General features: G+C 46.1%; 3 protein-coding genes across 4 annotated transcripts in view; 1 reads left to right on the plus strand and 2 right to left on the minus strand.

The window, feature by feature from the left end:
* The window catches only part of dcc (DCC netrin 1 receptor), a 36476-nt gene extending 34371 nt beyond the window's left edge, over positions 1-2105 (minus strand). Inside the window, exon 1 of the mRNA XM_068752758.1 lies at positions 1985-2105. Coding sequence (XP_068608859.1) covers positions 1985-2105 — 121 coding nt within the window. The remainder of the gene's footprint in view (positions 1-1984) is intronic.
* A 786-nt stretch (positions 2106-2891) lies between these two features.
* On the minus strand, positions 2892-12353 carry c7b (complement component 7b). Its single transcript, XM_068753027.1, has 18 exons — positions 12321-12353; positions 12157-12176; positions 10223-10298; positions 9624-9765; positions 9288-9432; positions 9054-9192; positions 8647-8775; positions 8273-8516; positions 7787-7900; positions 7467-7633; positions 6673-6901; positions 6342-6513; positions 6176-6263; positions 5913-6045; positions 5634-5825; positions 4663-4759; positions 4399-4556; positions 2892-3618 (listed from the first exon to the last, which is right to left on the minus strand). The coding sequence occupies exons 1-18, from the start codon at positions 12351-12353 to the stop codon at positions 3476-3478; spliced, it is 2421 nt and encodes an 806-aa protein (XP_068609128.1). The 3' UTR covers positions 2892-3475.
* Positions 12032-19517, plus strand: LOC137908613 (growth hormone receptor-like). 2 transcript variants are annotated; one of them, XM_068753029.1, is made up of 9 exons: positions 12032-12129; positions 12945-13032; positions 15090-15225; positions 16278-16456; positions 16958-17136; positions 17208-17352; positions 17587-17677; positions 17889-17958; positions 18082-19517. In XM_068753029.1, the coding sequence occupies exons 2-9, from the start codon at positions 12972-12974 to the stop codon at positions 18892-18894; spliced, it is 1674 nt and encodes a 557-aa protein (XP_068609130.1). In that variant the 5' UTR covers positions 12032-12129; positions 12945-12971; the 3' UTR covers positions 18895-19517. The 2 variants fall into 2 exon arrangements, with proteins under 2 accessions (XP_068609130.1, XP_068609129.1); XM_068753028.1 differs by lacking the exon at positions 12032-12129 and having other exon boundaries at positions 12930-13032.
* Positions 19518-19781: the final 264 nt, after the last annotated feature.

Here is a 19781-nt window from a genome sequence, read left to right on the forward strand (position 1 = left end):
TCGCCAGATTGTCTGGTTACCTACATGTTCTATGTGTATGCTTGCACTCAGAAGTTGTGCCAGTGTATGCGTAACAATGTTCAGCATGTGAACAAGTGACCTATGATGACATTTATATAAGAAAAAAATGTTATTTTGTTGTTCATAATGTTCTTCCAAGTGGGTGTTTCAAAAAAAAAAGGTTCAAGTTCAAACTGTACACTGAAGCATCAGAGGGATCAGGACTAAATGAAAGGGTTAATGTTCTCCCTATGCAGAATTGTCCCGTAGCCCAAATCAAGTCTCCTCGTGCTGTGTGAACATCCACCTATACAGATGTTATGCAGTTATAATTTCTCATTGCAAATGTCCTTTTTGTTGCTCGTAACTCCTACACTGTCTCTGGCAACTATAGTCCCTCTGATTAGTCAGCACCATTGCCCAAAATGTGGAGCATCTGGTCATTCGATGTGGATCAAATCACGCTGAGGACACATCGTACAGGAGTCGTTCCAGTTCAGTCAGAGAGTGTGCTGAGGCAGCTAATGCGAGATGCTGGAACTGCAGCCGTGTCTTTCAAGCGTCTTTTCTTTGTTCTTGGGGTCTGGTTTGGGGAGTTTTTAACGGGGTACAATCCTAGAGGGGAAGAAGATGCCAGAGGAATGGAGGAGAAATGTCTTGGTGCAGATTTTCAAGAAGGAAGGAGACATACAGAGTTGTGGAAACAATAGAGGGGTAAAGCTGATGGGTCATACGATGAAGTTTTGGGGAAAGGTGGTTGAGAGGTGTTCAGTGAGTATTTGTGAGCAGCAGTCTGGCTTTATGCCGAGGAAGAGTACCACAGACTCAATGTTAGCGTTGAGGCTAGCAATGGAGAAGTACAGGGAAGGCCAGGAGCAGCTGCATTGTGTCTTTGTGGATCTAGAGAAAGCCTAGGACAGGGTGCCCTGAGAGGTACTGTGGTACTGCGTGAGGTACTGTGGTACTGCGTGAGGTAACGTGGTACTGCATGAGGACGTCTGGAGTGGCAGAGAAGTACGTCAGAGTAGTTCAGGACATGTAGGCCGTGAAGTGTGCAGTAGGAGTAACAGGGGAGTTTAGTGTAGCGGTGGGATGCACCAGGGGTCAGCTCTGAGACCCTTTTTGGTTGCCATGGTGATGGATAGACTAACAGATGAAGTGAGACAGGAAGCTCCTTGGAATATGAAGTTTGCAGATGACATTGTGATCTGCAGTGAGAGCAGGGAGCAGACAGATTGCAGACCCAAAATCACCATAATAGTGTAGAAACATGGGTCCTCGTGCGTTTTTCGTCCATCCTCTACACCAGCGGTCCCCAAACGTTTGTCCTGTGAGGGCCACATAACCTTTCCATTCTCTGATGGAGGGCCGGGGTCAGTTTGTACAGGAAAAGTGTGACGATGGCAGAGGGAGCCTAAACATTTATTGTTTTCCAGACAGCCACACATAACCAAATAACCCGTTCTTCACAGAAAAATAAGTCAGGAAATAAATAATAACACTATTAATAAAATAAATAATAACCAAATAACCCTTTCCGGGTTCGTCACAGAAAAAAGTCCATGGTCGTATGTGATCATCATTAAAATTGTCCCAAACAAAAGGAAGAATATTATTCTAATTAATTTTAAATCTTGTCTCGTCTCGATCTCGCGAGATGTCTCATCTCATGGAATTTGTGTCTCGTCCCACCCCTAATAAATACTGCAAAAAACTGTAAGAATGGATCATTTGCAAATGATTTTATTAAAGAAGTAAGTATATTTGTATATTGTAATGTGTAAAAAAAAAAATATTGTAATGTGGCACGCGTCGTGAAGAAGGTTGCCGACCCCTGGTCTGGCGCCTTATCACACTCACACCCAGTTCAATCCACTAAAAGCCAGTCGGACCCAGTATCTGCTGCAACCAGAACAAACACGCACATGCACACGCACAGACACACACTGCAGGATGGAGGCAGAAATCATTTTATTCCACTCACCATGCGCCTTGGGGTGAGCAGCCAGAAGCCAGCTGAGCATCAGCAAGGAGACTCCTCCTGCCCTCCTCAGCACCAGCACCTCCCAAACATCAGCAATAAATCCAAGCCCAAGCAGCTCCATGCTGCCCTGCTTCAGGTCCGCAGGCCCGGGTGCTGTTTGGTTCTCCTTTAAATCCTCAGCAGAATCCAACGGTTAGTTCATTCAGGCACAAATTGAGAATTGCCCAAACGAGTCAGGAGGAGGATGACGATGAGGGGGCCAGAGACGGCTAAAGCAACCCCCCCCCTCTCCTCCACAGAAAACCTTCCTGATCTGGTTTAAATCCCCCCCCCCAAAAGAGAAGCTCACACGCTCCCGGATTCCTGGGGGTGACAAATAAGCCCCAGTAATTATGAGGCCAGAGTCTGCATCCCTCCTGAATCTCACTCAAAATGATGAAAAGGGGGGGGGGGGTTAAAATCCACGTTTACTTCACGGAGGTCTGCTCCGTCTGCTGAGGACGAGGGATGGAGAGGGTCGGAAGAGAAGGAGGAGTGTGGAAGGAGAGAGAGAGGGTCGAATCCAAGCTCCCTCTCTCTCTCTCTCTAAAGTCTGTCCAGCTGGAGAGATAGATGGGCGGCAGAGAGACGTTGCTGAATATAAAGTCATTGATCTAAAGAGGCTGCAAGTAAAGAATGGAGTTGGATAAAAGGGGAATGGGGGTTAGTCAAAGCTGGAGCTGAGAAGCTGCAGAGATGAGCTGAACTCTACTGCCCCCCTCTGGTCACAACCGGAACCGTCATCATTTTATCAGACAATAGTCAGACATTTAGTGGCATTTAAAAAAAACGATAAAAGTTTATGTTCATTGTATTAAGTTATATTATTTATTGCGTTAATTTAACGCAATAAGTATGGAAGTCCATCTTTGCCAAAAAAAATGGAATAAATATTTTCATACAAACTGTCTAATTACTTCAACATTAAACATTAGGAGACTAATTATCTCCATTTTATTTTAATACTAAAATAGAAATGTGTCAAACGTGTGAGTTAACACGTGACAGGTTGGCCACACGCAAATGTCACGTCAGGTGGGTTAGCGGACAATAAATAAACATAAACATCACAATTTATAGACTTCTAAAATCAAAAATGTTGACAGTTATCCTCAAAATGCACAGGAATGCAACATAATAATTTTGCCCTTCTTTCTGGCTTCACCAGACCCTTATTGGACGGGTGAAGTAAAAACCAGACGTCAATGGTGCCTGAAAAAAAATTGATGTTTTGAAGTGAAGAAAAAAATATATATTTCACATCTTTTATTTTCTTTTATAACAAAACAATCCATCCATGATTTAACATCCTTTTAAAAGCTAATGTTTACAGGTCTAGCATGAATAACCTAACCCTCATGTATGAGAATGCTTCTATGTTACAGTCCAGTCCCGTAGATCCGTAGAATACACAGGGGCCAGGGAGTTCCCTGTAAAGTAAAGCATCCGTCCTCATTTTGGGCACGCCTCAATTCTGATTACGTTGAGCTGCTCCCCAGCGCACCTCCTCGCCCCGACCTCGCATTCGGTCACTGTCCTGGCAGCGCCTCCTGCACCAGAGCCGACACACAGGGGCGCAGAGTCTGGAGGACAGTCTGACGCGCTCTGGCAAACGCATTTCCCCGTGGATTCTAAAATAAAAGATCAACAATCATGCACAAAACATTTTATCCACGTATTATCCCTCAAGCTTCCTGAAATCTGGAAAAACATTACCCAGAATTCAGAAGAATAGTTGTGTATAGCATCAACGATGGCAGTGCCACCTGCACCCCCCTATGAGTGGTCATGTGGCAGAAGTGGTAGGAAAGTTGTGGTTGTCATATTTTACAGTGTATCATGTATTCGCCCCAAAACCTGGAGATTTAAATTCAACTGGAAACGCCTTGCAAATTGTGTGCAGCATAAGGTCCGGGAGCTCCTTCCCAAAATCACGCTCTACGAGAGCTGACATTGTTTTTTATAGTGTAAATAAACTAAGGTGAGGCAAAGGACCGTTTTCATTCGGATCCTATTACAAAGTCTCTGTGGAAAAAGGGCTAATGAGCGATTATGAGTGAAATGCACCCTTTTGGTTTGGCTAAGGTAAGCTATCTGGCTAATTGCTCACATCTTGTCTGGCTGTGTCATTGATTCTTGACCCCTGGACTTTGTTATTTATTGGTTCTTGACCCCCTGGACTTTGTTATTTATTGATTCTTGACCCCTGGACTTTGTTATTCATTGATTCTTTACCCCTTGGACTTTGTGGTTCAATGATTCTTGACTCCTGGACTTTGTTGTGCAATCAGTAAGTGAATGCATTTAAGGTAAAAACGGTACAAATAATCTTCCAGGTCCGGGAGACTCACCCTGACAAATTGTTCCGGGTTTGCAGTCCTCGCAGGATGTGGATGTCTCGTCTGGCCAATCACAGTCGTTGTCATTGGCTAATGTGAAGTCCCGCCCCATGCACCGCAGCGCTCCCAGCTGACAAACTGCCAGCAAGCGGGTTCGACTCGAGCCCAGTCTGGCACATAACTCCAGGGAAGTCCTAAATGAAGATGCCAGATTATACTGATGGATTTCTTACTGTAAAACCTTCGATGAGGGACTTTCCTGCATGTTTAATCCAGAAGTTGTGGCCAAAACACACTTACGTGCACTGAGATGGGCGCTTACACACACACCCAGTTGTTCCTATGGTCTCCCATAGTTGACACTGCAGGCCGAATGGAGGAGGAGGATCTGTTGGAGCTGCTGGGGGGGGGGGGGGGGGGGAGTACACAACCTTCAATTGGGTATTGAATATTATTATTACAGAAACAGATCTGAAACTGATAAACCCCCTCAGATTCTGCAGCTCCAGCTTCAGAGTGAATTAAAGCTCATTGTTTGGGTTTTTCATCACAATTTAAGAGTAAAACAGAGTTTTAAAAAAAGCGAGTTAATATTAGAATTGCTTAGATATTAATGTTAGAGATAGTTAATGTTAGAGAAAACCATATCTAGCACTTTGGTATCTAAGTACTGAGAGTGTGTGTGTGTGTGGTGCTTTTCCTATGTTGACTTCTATATTGTATTTGTGTGCTAACACTGATTTATAATATTATTATAACACTGTTGCTGTTATTGGCATTATCAGCCGACGAGGCCAGTTAGAGGAGCGAGGAGGAGGAGGAGGAGGAGGAGGAGACAGATGAGGAGGGACAGAAGGAGACGGAGGAGAGTGGAGCTGGAACCACAGGGACAGGGGACAGAATTGTCCAGTTCAAGTCAGCAGAAGTTGAAGTCTTGTTTCAAAATATTTGCTTGATTTTGATAAGCTGCGTGTTTTTTTATTGCCATTAAACATGTTTGTGTTTAGATACTGAACTGCCAATAAAGTATTGATGTTAAAATGACAGTTCCACTTGCGTCCTTCGTGCGATCAGATAAAAGGCCTCCCCATGCCGAGCTCCCGGGCTGGGGAGGCCGCCCTTGAGCGAAAAGACAAAAAAGCTCTGTCGAGCCGCGGAGACGACCTCTGGGTGTGTTCGTCCTTGCTGATTTGCATCCCGGGTATACATTTAAAAATATTTTGTTGAACGTCTACATCCGTGACCTTTGACACAGAGAGAAGAGACTGTACCAGCTTTGCAGGCAGCGCCGGCCGGAGACGGAGACCACTGCAGACTGGGGCTGCACATGCTCTCTGACGCCGCCCCGTCCAGCACCGACCCCACAGGACAGGACAGCGACAGCCTGTCTCCAATCCCATAGGCTACTTTGGAGGGCGTGGCTACAACGTCACCGCTGAGTTGAGGGGTCTTGCATGTCGAACCTTGGAGACAAAATGAGTGATTTTGGGTCAACACAACATTACGTTTTGTAGAAAATTATAATTTCATGTGGTCTGATAGTGACGTACTTTTACAAACCATCAATCCCGTCTGCCACTTCTGGCTTTCAGTGCATTCCGCCAACGCGCCGCCGTCGAGGTAAAACCCATCTGTACAGGAGTACTCGACCGTGTTTCCTACCACATAGACATCTCTGGGATTCTGAGGATGAAATGAAACAAATTTACCTGCACAAAAAAGGCAACATCTACAAGTTTGCGCAAAAAACAACAACACATTGATCGTCCAAATTGACAAAAACAGAGACTTAGCATCATTTCAGGAAACTCACCTGAATAAATCCATTCGTGAGGTTTGGCGGGCGTCCACACGTCTTCGGCGGCAGCACAGAGAGGCTGAAGCACTGAGGCTCCATCATCCTGAGCAGAGCACAAGGAGACAATGGAAGGACAGACGCCGACTGCCTGGGACATGTGCCCGACTGTGTGTGTCCTTACTGCAAGTACTGGATGTCTTCATTCTCACAAGGCTGCTGCTCCAGACGCAGTCCGAAGCAGTGCTGCCCCCCTCTGCTGGGGGTGGGGTTGCTGCAACTCCGGGTCCTTGTCCTTTGACCTTGGGAGCAGGAGGACCAGGAGGACCAGCAGCTCCAGCTGCCATCGATCACCCCTGAAGGAAAGAAGACTGTCTTTGTTGTTTGCTGAGTGGAAGTCACAGTGACTTAAAGCCTAAACGCCGAGCTGCTTTCTTTTTAAAACACAACAGACCTCTCTTTTGGATACCTCTGGTAACCCTCACTCTTGAAACGTGTGTCTAATATTTGTTTACCTGGTTGTTGTCCTCTCACAGCCCCCACCTCGCAGGCCGCTCCGGATGTTCCCGGCCGGCAGACGCAGTGACACTCTGACGCCGCCAGCACCGGCTGGCCGTTGTTCCTGCAGGGCCGGCAGTGGCAGGGATGCTGCTCTGCCAGATACGCCTCTGTGGCTCTTTGCAGGTGGAGCTTCTTCACTCCTGCACACTCCACTTCTTTCACCAGCTCATACAGAGGGCGCAGCTGGAAGACAACACAGCAGGATATTAGCCCTCCACCGCTTGGCTTTTCAGGATTTTGAGGCTTCTACTGCAGAAGTTTGATTTATTTATTTTTATTGAAAAGCTGCCGACACATGCATCTTCATTTTGCATGAAAAAAATACAGAATATTGCAAAAGTTACATAAATTCGAGCACTTGGATAAAAATGTATCTAAACACGTAGATTAAGGCCGTCGTCCACACGCAGACGCGTAACCGGCGTTTTCAAAAACCTTCGTTTTTAGTGACAGAAATATTCGGTTTCGTGTGGATGGCGGGGCCAAACCGAAGAAAGCATATCTTTGTCTTTGAAGACACCGGCTACAGTCAGAAATGAGTGGAACATGAGAATAATAAATAACAGGAAACATAAATAAAGAAGCTACAACCTCACGACGTCTCGAACGTCAATGAATAAAAGTGGGTTTTCAGTCGCTTTAAAGGTGGACAGAGACGAGGATTGGCTGATGTGCTGACAGACACACAAACCTCCTCGGCAGAGGCAACAATCAATCACACAATCAATTAGACAAAGCTGGACCGAACCTTCTGGTCGATGACTTGAGGGAAGTCTTTGACAGATGAGGCCCAGTTGTCGTATATTTCTCCATTCGCCTCTGGGATGTCCAGATCCAGGCGAGACAGAGCCGCTTTAAAGGCCGGATCTCCTCCGATAATATCGACCTTGATGGGCATGTTGTTGCTGCTGTGTCCTGCACACCAGTGGCAACAGAGCACAGACTGGACTGTAGTGGTGCTGTAGTGTCAACGAAATCCAATGCTACTCAAACTCATACAGGAATACCTTGAGATACGCCTATAATTCATTCCTTCGACACGTCGAGGTGCTCGTTGCCTTCACTCACCTTGACTGGACGTTAAAGCCTTTGTCAGCTTTTCACAGATGATCTTGACTTTCTTCCTGAACCAGCGGCGCTTCACTTTCCTCCAGCACCTCTGATACTCCATCTCGCTCAGCGCTTCGTACACACAAAGGAGGAGAAGGGATGACGAATCCTCACTCGTCACGTGATTTAAAGGATTTATTTTAGGAAGTGTTGATAATTGGGGACACAAAGTATAAAATATTTTTTTATATTCTTTGGCCAATTGATATTGAATAAAAGTTGTCAGGCTCATTTTCCAAAATGCTCTAATCTAATTGTACTTCATAAAATAACAAGCACGTATAAGTAATAAAAAAGAATACATGCTCTTCTGTGGTTCTGACCAGTGGAACAAATTCAGAATATGAGACATCATTGTTGCTTATCTTCAGCTTTCATGCTCTGAGTTCAGACTCCCGGGTCTACAAAGGCCGTGGAATTAAAGCAAGTAAGACAGGTTCTTACTGGATTCTGAAAATGACTGAGAGTCCAGCTGCAGCACGGCTTCGTACTCGCCTCCGAGCGTGCCTTCAGAGAGGTAGTGTGTGCCGTATCTCTCAAGCACTTGGCAGTAGGCAGAGTAGTCGTATGTCACGGGCAGGGAGACCAAGGCCTTCCAGAAAGATTCGGCCAGAGTCAGATACTGAGGGGCGGAGTTTTGGAACTGGGCCAGGGCCACTTTATTCTTCAGGATGATCAGTCTGTGGGCCTGGAAGACAGAATGTTGTCTGTTAGGAATAGAAACCTGAAACTCAGCTAGCGTACAGAGAGACCAACACATCTACGATAGGCGATCGGCTGAGCAGAGCAGCTTGTGTTATTACTACTGTTATTATTACCTTATTATCGATGAGCTCTTTCTGGAACTTGCGGCGATCGTATCCCACCAAGGCGTTGGACTGGATGTGCTGCATGTAGGACCAGGCGTCCTCGTAGGATTCATCACTTTCCTCATTGTTTACTGTCACCTGCATCACAAGCGGTGGCAACACGCACCTATTGATTCTAGATTTTGCTGTACATCCCTTTAGAATTTAACATTATAGAGGGGACTTTGTTAACCCTAAGCATTGATGATCTTTTAACGCATTCCGATCGCCTGCACTCGACGTCTGTAAACGGTACGCACTATAATACGGCATTTCGTCTCTTTACACAATTCTAACAAACAAGTGTTTGTGTCTGTGTTTACGCATCAATAATGTTTTATGACTGAGCATTGTTTGAGCATTCTGACTCATCTTACCTCAAAGTTGTACCTGAGGATGCTCTGGGGAAGTCTGTATAACATCTGATGGTCCCCACTGAACACCTTCCTGCACTGGCCTCCAAAGCTCAGCGTGTTGATCACACCTGCCCTGTGCCGGCCTGTCAGCGCGTTGTACCTGACAACACGGCAGCCAAAGCAGGCAAGGTCGCCCCAAGGTCATCCAGCTGGGTGTCAAGCAGTTGTTTAAATTCACTCGATGGACTTACTCACCCTCTGCCCGTAAACTCGGAGTTGGGAGGAGTTCTATCAAGGTCGCATGAGGGCTGGCTGCTGTCTTCATCGCAGCCGCTCTCATCCAGGCCGTCTTCACAGTCCTGGTCTCCGTTACACACCAGAGACCGGCTGATGCACTGACCTGCAGCAGGACACAAAGACTCCATCGATCAAACTGCTTGAGTCAAATGGTGCGTAACCAAATGTTTAAAGGACAAACCCAGTTAATGCCAATTATGAAACTAGCTCCAAAATCAAAACTAGAAGCACAGAATCATAAAGATTCATCGTGATGTGAAACTTGGAAATGCGGTGCATATTGCGGCGACATACCAGAGGTGCATCGGAATCGGTCTCCGCAGCCTAATTCCAGGGGACATCTTTTATGTGGGACACATGCCTGCGTTTGTGAGGCCTGTCCTGAACACGGGACACCCCCAAACTGGGCATACACCTCTACGTGACGGACCCTCACCTTAAAAGGTGCATAAGCATGGCATGAATTAAACCTGAAGTAAACACATGCTGTAATCGCATACCAGCATTTAGAGTCATTTTAATTAACATATAGACAACTAGAGAAGCACTCGGAGAGCACAGACCTCCCCCAAGCAGCTCACTCCCCTCCTAACTGGATTTACACTGTCCACATGGTGATCTGGATCATTCTGGATCTGATCCAGATGAAGTTTGGTGGTGAGATAGATTCCCAACATGTCGTGAATGTTTCATCCAGATCTGTGCAGACCCCTTTGAGTTATGTTGCGAACGGACACAAGTGCCGGCGATCACATGACCTCGGCATTAGATTAAAATCTAATCTAATGCCATTTGTATCAGGAAAAACACAATCTAAACAGTCCCTGCAGTTTTTGTCATTACAGCTAAGGTTTAGGTCTCATGGAACATCCTGTAAGTTCCTTTTACGTTACCTTTGTGCTAGTGCAGCCGTCACACGGAGACCAATCCCCATAAGCCCCCCATCTGCAGGTTACAGGCTCCTGGCAGCTGAGGGGACCGACCATTGTTAAAAACACTGTTATCTGACACGAGCAGACGAAATAAGAGTCCAACTGGACGAGCACCTACCACGCTGGGGCCAGGAAGGCAAACAGCGATGCCAGAGAAAGAGCTGCATCCAAGGCAAGCTATATAAGGAAGAAAGCGCACTGTAAAACGTTTTCACATAAATATTAGACAGAAACATGCGTTTGAGGAAAAACTATTGTGAAATGGGTCATTTGTTTTTGTTTTCCTTACAGATTTGATGGAAGCGATCTTTAAACAGGAGCACCTAAAACGATTTCTGCCTAATCGTTGGCTTACCGCGAACCCACAACCTTCTGACTCATCTTATCTCAGAACCATCTGCAGTCATCTCGGATCAGTGCGAGGCAAGCGAATAAGAACATGCGTTTTTGATTTGAGTTTCTACAACGTTCTTGATTAACAGATTATATCATGTAACAATGTGAATATCTGAACAGCAGACGTTAAAACGGGTTAAACAAAGAACTTGTTCTGTTGCAGCATGACGGAGGCTACGGTACCCGTACCTTCATGATGTTCTCCTCAGAGCGAGGTCCAGTCGTCTGACTCAGCTCTAACAGCCAGGGTCCAGTAATCAGCAGCGAGGACGACGCAACCCAGTTCAGGAAATCCCACAATGAAGTAACTCTCATCTGTTCAGGCTGAACTTGCAGCTTCTGTAAACACAACAATCATCAACAGAGACTTTGTGTTCCTTTCCAGCATTTATTTCCTTTTAAACGAGCTTCATGTTGGTGCTGTGCCCCGCACTCACCCTGTCGATTATTGAACCAAACTGATCACAGTCTGCATGCTTTGGCCAAAGGTCACATTTGGCCCGTTTGTTTTGCGCTGGCAATGCAATGAAGGACTAAAGTGACAGACACAAATCGGCATGTAATAATTCACACACGTAAAAGGAGAATATGTAGAATGTGTGATTGTCTGTCTGTGTGGCCCTGCGATGAACTGGCGGCTTGTCCAGGGTGTTGCCCCGCCTCTCGCCCATTGACTGCTGGGACAGGATCCAGCACGACCCGCAACCCCGTACCGGACTCATGAATGAATATTAAAAAGAGCTGGAGGCATAAAACCCAGAAGGACAGTTACGCAGTCATTTCATGGAGGAGGACACGAACAGACTCCCTTACACGCCAAAGCGGCACGTAAATGATACAGAACTCGTTAGATACAGTTACATATTAGTAGGAACAGATAATCTAGTTTACATTATTTCTTATGGGAAATATAGTTTCGGTTTTCAAACAATATTACGGAACGAATTATGTTCGAGAGCCGAGGTTCCACTGTCCACGCTATTTGTCCTCAGGTTGTTTTCTTGTTGTTCCAGAGTCGGCCGATAGATGGCGCCTCTACAGCTGAGCGGCTCCACAGCGTCAGTCTATCTGTCGCGGTTTCTTAGACGTCGTCAGCAGCTGTCGAGGGATCCGGTCCGGGATCCGAACGGGTCTGGAGTTCTGTTCAGAGGGATACGGGATCCGGTCCGGGATCCGATCGGGTCTGGAGTTCTGTTCAGAGGAATACGGGATCCGGTCCGGGATCCGAACGGGTCTGGAGTTCTGTTCAGAGGAATACGGGATCCGGTCCTGGATCCGAACGGGTCTGGAGTTCTGTTCAGAGGGATACGGGATCCGGTCCGGGATCCGAACGGGTCTGGAGTTCTGTTCAGAGGAATACGGGATCCGGTCCTGGATCCGAACGGGTCTGGAGTTCTGTTCAGAGGGATACGGTCCTGGATCCGAACGGGTCTGGAGTTCTGTTCAGAGGGCTCCGGGTTCTCCTGATTGATGTGAGTTTTCACTGCTGTCCGTTTCACCACAGAGAACTTCGGAGAACCTAAAAGTAATATATAACGACATATTAATGTATCGCTGCGCTGCAGTATTGTGACATATTTCATGTATTATTACACAGCGCGTCAGCAAACTCTTGTAATACTAGTATATGAGGTGGTAAACAATACTGCATGTCTCCCCCAACGATCAGCAGCAGAGACGTCACGTGACTGATCATAAAACTATAAATCACACTTGTGAATTATGTTTTGTAATAATACTACACTGATGTTTAATATTAGTTTAAAAGTGAAAATATGTGTGGCCGTCCATGTTGTTGTTGTTTACAAGGACGATAATAAACACTTTGTTTTCTTAGAGATGAAATACTATTATAATATATAGAGGATTACTACTTTAAACTTTGTCTTATTGGCGCGCAGCATGTAAAGTTACCTTCCAATAGATTGCCTAGTTAACCCTTGAAGTTCATTTCTGTCTCAAACAGATGCTGCAGGACAGCGTCCCTCATTTCTGTCTCACACAGATGCTGCAGGACAGCGTCCCTCATTTCTGTCTCACACAGATGCTGCAGGACAGCGTCCCTCATTTGTGTCTCACACAGATGCTGCAGGACAGCGTCCCTCATTTCTGTCTCACACAGATGCTGCAGGACAGCGTCCCTCATTTCTGAGGGAACGTCCGCGGTTGACGTTAAACCGCTGACTCCGAAACCGAGCAGGACGGGACGGCTCCGGTGTGGGGAGTGGGCCGGGCCGGGCGGATCCACTACCAGACTAACATTGTGCTATAAATGTGTCCTCCACAGCGCAACCGCTCGGCTGCAGCGCTCACCATGCTCCTCTTCATCCTTCACTTCATCACTGCTGCAGCGCTGGTGTCGGCCTCTGACCAAGGTGCGTTCATGGGTGCTAGTAATCTGTCTTTAATATTCATGCAGACCAGATTAGAATTGAAAACTCTGCATTAGAGATTCTACGTATTATATCTGAGGAGATTATTTTCTTCTTTCCTGTTATTTATTTGGTTAAAAACCAAAAAGGGAACCAAAATTAGATGTAAATCGTGTTTAAGGGTTCTTTAAATGGACCACGGGAGAGTCAAAACATTTCTAACTAGAACACCACTCAGAGAGCACAGACCTCCCCCAAGCAGCTCGCTCCCCTCCTAACTGGATCTACATGGTGATCTGGATCAGCACCAGAAGGTTCTAGATTGTTCTTGGTATCTTTATACACCAACCAAGAAAAGTCAAAGTGAATCAGAGTTGATGTGTATTTTTAACTGATTCTTGAATCCATAAATGGGTTTAATGTTAAAATGTAATATTTGTTCCTGACCTCATTCTGGATCAGAACCAGAAGACATGTTTCATGATGGTTCATATCGGACCCCTTTATGACTGGGATTATTGATGAGTGAATTAAATGCATTTTTTAAAAATATTTTTTTAAAGCCTCCATCATAAGTAAATGGGAAAATCCAGATTTTTTTTTGTATCCAGACGGGAATCCGGATCGCTCTCAGAATTTAATGGGATCTAAGTTAGACCAAGACCCATCTTTAAATGTATTGATTTGTTTATCAAGATCCATGCATCAGTTTGCTAGCAGACAGACAGTCGGGGACTCGGCGGCTGGGTGGGGGTCATTATTGCACTGCGTTTGGCATTCAAACGGATGTGGAGCGTGTTGCACAACAGCACAGCCCTCTGCTTGCAGCCACACGGAACAGGCAGCGTTCCAGGGAATTGGCTTCCCAGGAATTCTGGAGAGCAAAGAGTACTCCACTTCCAAACAATAGCAAGCTGTTTATTCCATAGAGCCCTCCCCCCCCCCCCTTCCTACCAGGCAGCCCCCAGTGGCGTTGCAGCGGCAGAGTATAGAGCTCGACAGTGGTAGCTTCTCATGCTAAATAAAGCTAAATGAATGCTAAAATAGAATCATCCAAAAATGATGATAAAACAATTATCAATATGTAATTGGAAAGCCTCCAATCACGTGTTTTTCACACAAACACACGTCCTGCTTTATCAGGCTGAGGTCAGCCAAAGAACGCTTCGCATAGCCGAGTGTCAAATGGGTTTTTCCCTTAACCCTGAGCTCAGCACAATTCCAAGGATGGGGAGGAGGGTCTGGTAAACAGGTTATTTTTAACCCTAGGTTCTCTTCCCCAGAGATAGTCCTCATCTGCCTCCTCGCCGTAGAGGAGGAAGCACCTCGGCACCAGTCGGGGCTTGTTCCTCGCCAAAGGGCTGGCGTGGAAACAGGTGTTTACTCCAGAAGGGTCTGCCCTCGAACATTAAATAAACTCTGCAGTGTCTTCCCTCTTTGGCTTGGACACCTTCATCCAGAGTTTGTTGTTGGCGTGTTCTAGGTCTACGCAGCCAGCTGAACAGGATCAGGATCCAGTTTCTCTGCTGTTGCTTCACTCGTTTGATCGAACCCTCAATGATGTAAATAAAGTGGAATGCAAAGTCGAAACAGTTTTTGGAAGTAGCTCAAAAATAATGCAATTATTTATTCTTAGCTGCAGCTCCTCTGGTCAGTCGCGTGAGCAGCACGGCTTTGTTTTAGTGCTCATCCATTAATCTATTGATCTTTTTTTTTCATGAATAGATTCATTATTGATTCTTTAAAATGTCAGAAAAAAAATAAAAAATAAATCCTGACAAGCTGGAACAATGAACTAGTGAACCCCAGAATACAGAGAAGTAGTCGAGAACAAAAAGTACAATAAAAAAGTACAATACGAGTATAAAAATAGGAACATAAAAAACAAAATCACACTAACTAGCTAAACTAAGGCCCAGACTGGCTGAGGTCACTGATAACCAACCCACACTACGCCGGAGACAGCCCTGGAAGGTTAAAGGCAGTAAAGCAGCCGTTCACAGTTTTACTACTTCTTAGAATGTACTTCTGAGCCTCTCTGTCTCTGTTGCTGCCTACAGGCCCCTCCCAGCAGCCTCCACACCTCACAGGCTGCGTCTCGTCCAACATGGAAACATTCCGATGCAGATGGGACGCAGGCGCTTTCCAGAACCTTTCCAGTCCCGGAGATCTCCGCCTGTTCTACTTTAGCAAAACGTAGGTGGGAAAACTCTGGAAAGACACACAGACGCGCCACTGAGCCCCCCCCCCCATTCACCCAATCCTTGAGTTGATTATTAATTGAATCCAGGTCCAGTGAGGCCGCTACTCTTACAGTAACTCCTCCTTGCTGAGTCCAGTTCAAGCTCAGTAGGAGACCCAGACCCAGTAGAAGTGGGCGTGGCCATGAACAGCTGGCAAAGTCATATTTGGACACGGAAAGGTTAAAAGACGTGTCAAAATAACTCTTAGAAAAGATGAGACTGGTAATAATCTGTGTTTTTGTGCTCTGCATGTTTCATGCTGGTGTTTATTAGCGCAGATGTTTGTTTAGGCAAGTTAATTATTAATTAGACTTTGCTGTGGGGTTGAATGTGGATCCAAAGAACAGGTGTGTTCTGCTGAGGGTCAGGCTTTTCCTGAAATGCTTCCTTAACGTTACACTTTACACACACGATCAATATTTTGAACATTTCCATGATTAGAAAGGGGCAGATTGAAGCTTTTCTTTTTGATCACAATCATTGCAAGATGGTCACATTATTTTTTATATATAATATATTTATTTATTTATTAATTATTTATTTATTAATTTGTTTGCTGTTTTCCTTCTCAATTGATCATTTATTTACATCAATCCACAATTTTAACTTAACCCTTTCATCTTCAATATTGTCAGGTAAGTTTTTCAAATCATCTCCTGAGCCTTATAAAGTTTAGGTCCTAAAATAGAGCCTTGTGGAAGTTGGCATTGAATATTCATGCATATTGATCTATTATTGTCAAATCCAACACATTGTTGTAAATAGCTGGTTGGCCATTCCCGTACAACTCCTCTTATTCCATAGGTATATAATTTCAAAATTAGCATTGAATAATCTATGGTGTCATCTTTAAAGGTCCCATATCATACCATTTCTTCACAAGTTAATGCATTTCCCAAACACTTGTGAAGTATCTGTGACAATCAACATTAGCAAACAGTAGAGCCACTGACTACGGAGTCGATGGATGAAGAGGTGTTTCCTTCTTCTCTCTCCCTCTCGCAGACCCCTTCATACTCCCGCCAAAGAGTGGACGGAGTGTCCTCACTACAGCGCCGAGAGGCCCAATGAGTGCTTCTTCAATGAGAGCCACACGCACATCTGGATTTTTTACAGTGTCCAACTCCGCTCCAGGGATCGAGCCATCCTCTATGACGAGAGCCTCTTCCACGTTCAGGACATCGGTGGGTTTACCTACAGTGGGGAAGGATTAATAAAGAGAGTAAACACTGGCTGTCTGAATATGGTACAAGTTCACCGGAGGCGTGAACGACACTGGACTGCTGAGCTGACACTCCCAGACACGACGGCGTTTCTATTGCACGGTGCTTTTCACTATTTCAGGTGTGGGGAATATGTTCTGCTGAATTTTACTGTCAGTTTTCTTGTGCTGTTAATCGCGATGAAGCAGGGGGGGAGGTGGGCAAAGGAAGGAACGGGAGGAAATGAATCAGTAGCATGCGTTTAAATAAAAGCCATCGTGTACTTGTATACTCTTTTTGAGTACCTTCTAGGAGCAGCTGAGACTATTAGTTGGTTGTGAAATGACAGGTGTGTCCAAGTACTTTTGTCCACATGGCGTATAAGGGCCCACATTGTCTGAGCTCTTGACACAAGGATGAGTTTGGTCTCATCCATTTAGGCCCTGATCGTTTCACAATGAATCCTGATGTCCTGCTCTGCAGTGCAACCGGATCCTCCATTCGGCCTGAGCTGGACGCTACTCAATGTGAGTTTGACTGGCGCTCACTACGACATCATGCTGAGCTGGAGGCCGCCGGAGTCGGCGGATGTGGAGATGGGATGGATGACCTTGCAGTACGAGGTTCAGCGCCGCGACGCCAGCGCTGACCAGTGGGAAGCGGTGGGTGCCTTCGTCGTTCTGCGTCTGTGGCCGTTGCTTCTGCTACATGAATTTTGTTGTGTTCGATGCAGCTTGACCTTGTGAAAAGTACCCATCGCTCCATTTATGGACTCCAAGCCAGCGTCAGCCACGAGATTCGCATCCGATGCAAAATGTTCAGTGGGAAGGAGTTCGGAGAATTCAGCGACTCCGTATTTGTCCATGTCCCATCCAAAGGTAAACGCTCTCTCCGAAGGCCGGATGGATGGATGGATGGATGGATGAACTGTTAGAAAAGATTTCTCATTCCATATTCAACCTTTAGAGACTCTCGGATCCCGCTCCCACCTACTCAGAATATCCATGGCTTGAATCCCTAAATGAAAACCTCATGGCGTTCCAGTTGTGTGATCTTCTGTCCCTGTCAGTGTGTTTGGTGAAACGGACACGTGCACTTTTGCCTTTCTCTAGTGCTGCGGTTTCCAGTGGTGGCCTTGCTCATCTTCGGTGCCTTGTGCTTGCTCGCCATCCTGATGTTAGTCGTCATATCGCAGCAGGAAAAGTACGTATTCTGCAAGCGATGGGCGTCTGTGCAGCACTGGGAGCGGCCCAGTAGCTTAGCAGCAACCTGCAGGCTCCCCTCGACCTCATTGGTCAGCTCTGTGTGGACGACCATCCCGTTACCAGGGATGCCATTCAGAGGTTTAAACACAGATATGCAGGCATCCTGATCTTTACTGTCAGGCCTTTAATGCATTTTTTTGTCCTCCAAGGTTGATGGTTCTCCTCTTGCCTCCCATTCCTGGACCTAAAATAAGAGGCATTGACCCCGACCTGTTGAAGGTACGGTGCTGAAGCAGAATGTTTAAGCTCCGCCTTGTGGCAGCAGATATAAATGCAGCCTCCCTACGCCGCGGCCAAACGACCCCGCCTGCTGAATGAATGTAAATCTTCTTTACCTCACAGAAAGGGAAGCTGAGCGAGTTGACATCCATTCTGGGGGCCCCCCCTGATCTGAGGCCGGAGCTGTACAACAGTGACCCCTGGGTGGAATTCATTGATCTAGATATTGAGGAGCAGAACGACAGACTGGCAAACCTGGACGCAGACTGCGTCCTGTTCTCCAACTGCTCTCCCCCCTGCGTTGGCTTCAGGGACGATGACTCAGGCCGGGCAAGCTGCTGCGACCCAGACCTCCCCAGCGACCCCGAAGCGTCACCTTCCCACCTTCTCACGCCAAACGAAACCCTCCATGGTGAAACACCGTGCACAACGTGTGAAGCAGTCTCCCCGGGCCAGAGCGCCGCCGCCGCTGATCCAGCCAGAGAGGCGCTGTACACCCAGGTAAGTGAGGTCAGGCCGTCCGGAAAGGTGCTGCTGTCGCCTGAGGAACAGAGGCAAGTGGAGGAAACCATGAGCCAAGACGCAGAGAAGGCGAAGGTCAAGAAGGAATTCAAGCTCCTCGTAGCCAGTCCGGATCAGAGGGGTTACACTTCAGGAGTCACTGCAGGAAAGAGCCCCCCAAGAGACATGAGAGAGCCCTGCCAGACAGGAGGAGACTTGAGTTCTCCTCTGTCCCAATCGCCTTACCGGGAATCCCAGAACCCCGTGTCCCCTCTTCACCCTGCTCCTGTCTACACCATGGTCGAGGCTGTTGACAGGCAGAACAGCCTGTTACTGACGCCAAACTCATCACCTGGCCCCCGGTTGCTCCTTCAGAAGTCCATGCCAGCGCCAGGCTACCTGGCGCCTGAACTTTTGGGAAGCATCGCGCCATAGGTGAACGGTGCAAAGTGAGGAGCAGGCAATCAAAGGCAGAGATAAGGTTGTGCCCCATGGCTGATCGTTGAAAATAGTTTGGGCAGGATGTGTGCCTGCCGTGCTTCCTCAGCTTCCTCCAACCCGCTGCTCTGTTTGATGCAAGCGAGGAAGAGCAGCCCAATGTGTCGTGGAAGGGGGGAAGTAAACGCCAGTGAGTTAAAGACTTTGCACGTCCAGCTCGACCTCCATCGACGCTTCACTTCTCCACCTGCTGTAATAATAACAGCAAAGGTTCCATTTGATGTAACGTTGACTCGTCCAGGTTTACACGAGAGCGCCTCAAATTGGACCGTCTCATCCTGCCACCTTCTTTTACCAAATATTTTATACATTGAAAAATCGTTTTTGATAACTTTGGGTCATTTCTAATTTAAATTATTATATGAAAAATATCTGTCAGCAAAAATCATCATGTTATGAGTGAAATATTTTTTATGTCAGGTCCATGTTTTTATTCATTACTTTTCAAGCCTAAAGACAAATTAGTAACTGAGTGCTTTATTTGGAGACATTGTTTTTGAATTTCACTTGTTAAAATAAAATTGTTTCAAATAAAAGTTTTGTAAATAAAATATCTTCAATAACTCTTTCTTAGTTTGGCTCATTCCTGATTTGGGACACTTTTAGGTTTTATTATCGCTGTAAGAACACAGATGACTATTTAATGTCAGATGAGTGCATTAACAAATACATGTAGGTCTGTAGTATCTTCTATTCTACAGAATTCAGTGGGGGAAATTATTAAATCAGGTATAAGTCCAAGGTCCAGAATTAAAATAAAGTAGTATAAATGAAACTTTTTCAAGATAATTAGTGACTTTAGTAGTAAATGTACAACGTGCAGC

The sequence above is a fragment of the Brachionichthys hirsutus genome, chromosome 19, assembly GCF_040956055.1.
Source record: "Brachionichthys hirsutus isolate HB-005 chromosome 19, CSIRO-AGI_Bhir_v1, whole genome shotgun sequence".
NCBI classification, from domain to species: domain Eukaryota; kingdom Metazoa; phylum Chordata; class Actinopteri; order Lophiiformes; family Brachionichthyidae; genus Brachionichthys; species Brachionichthys hirsutus.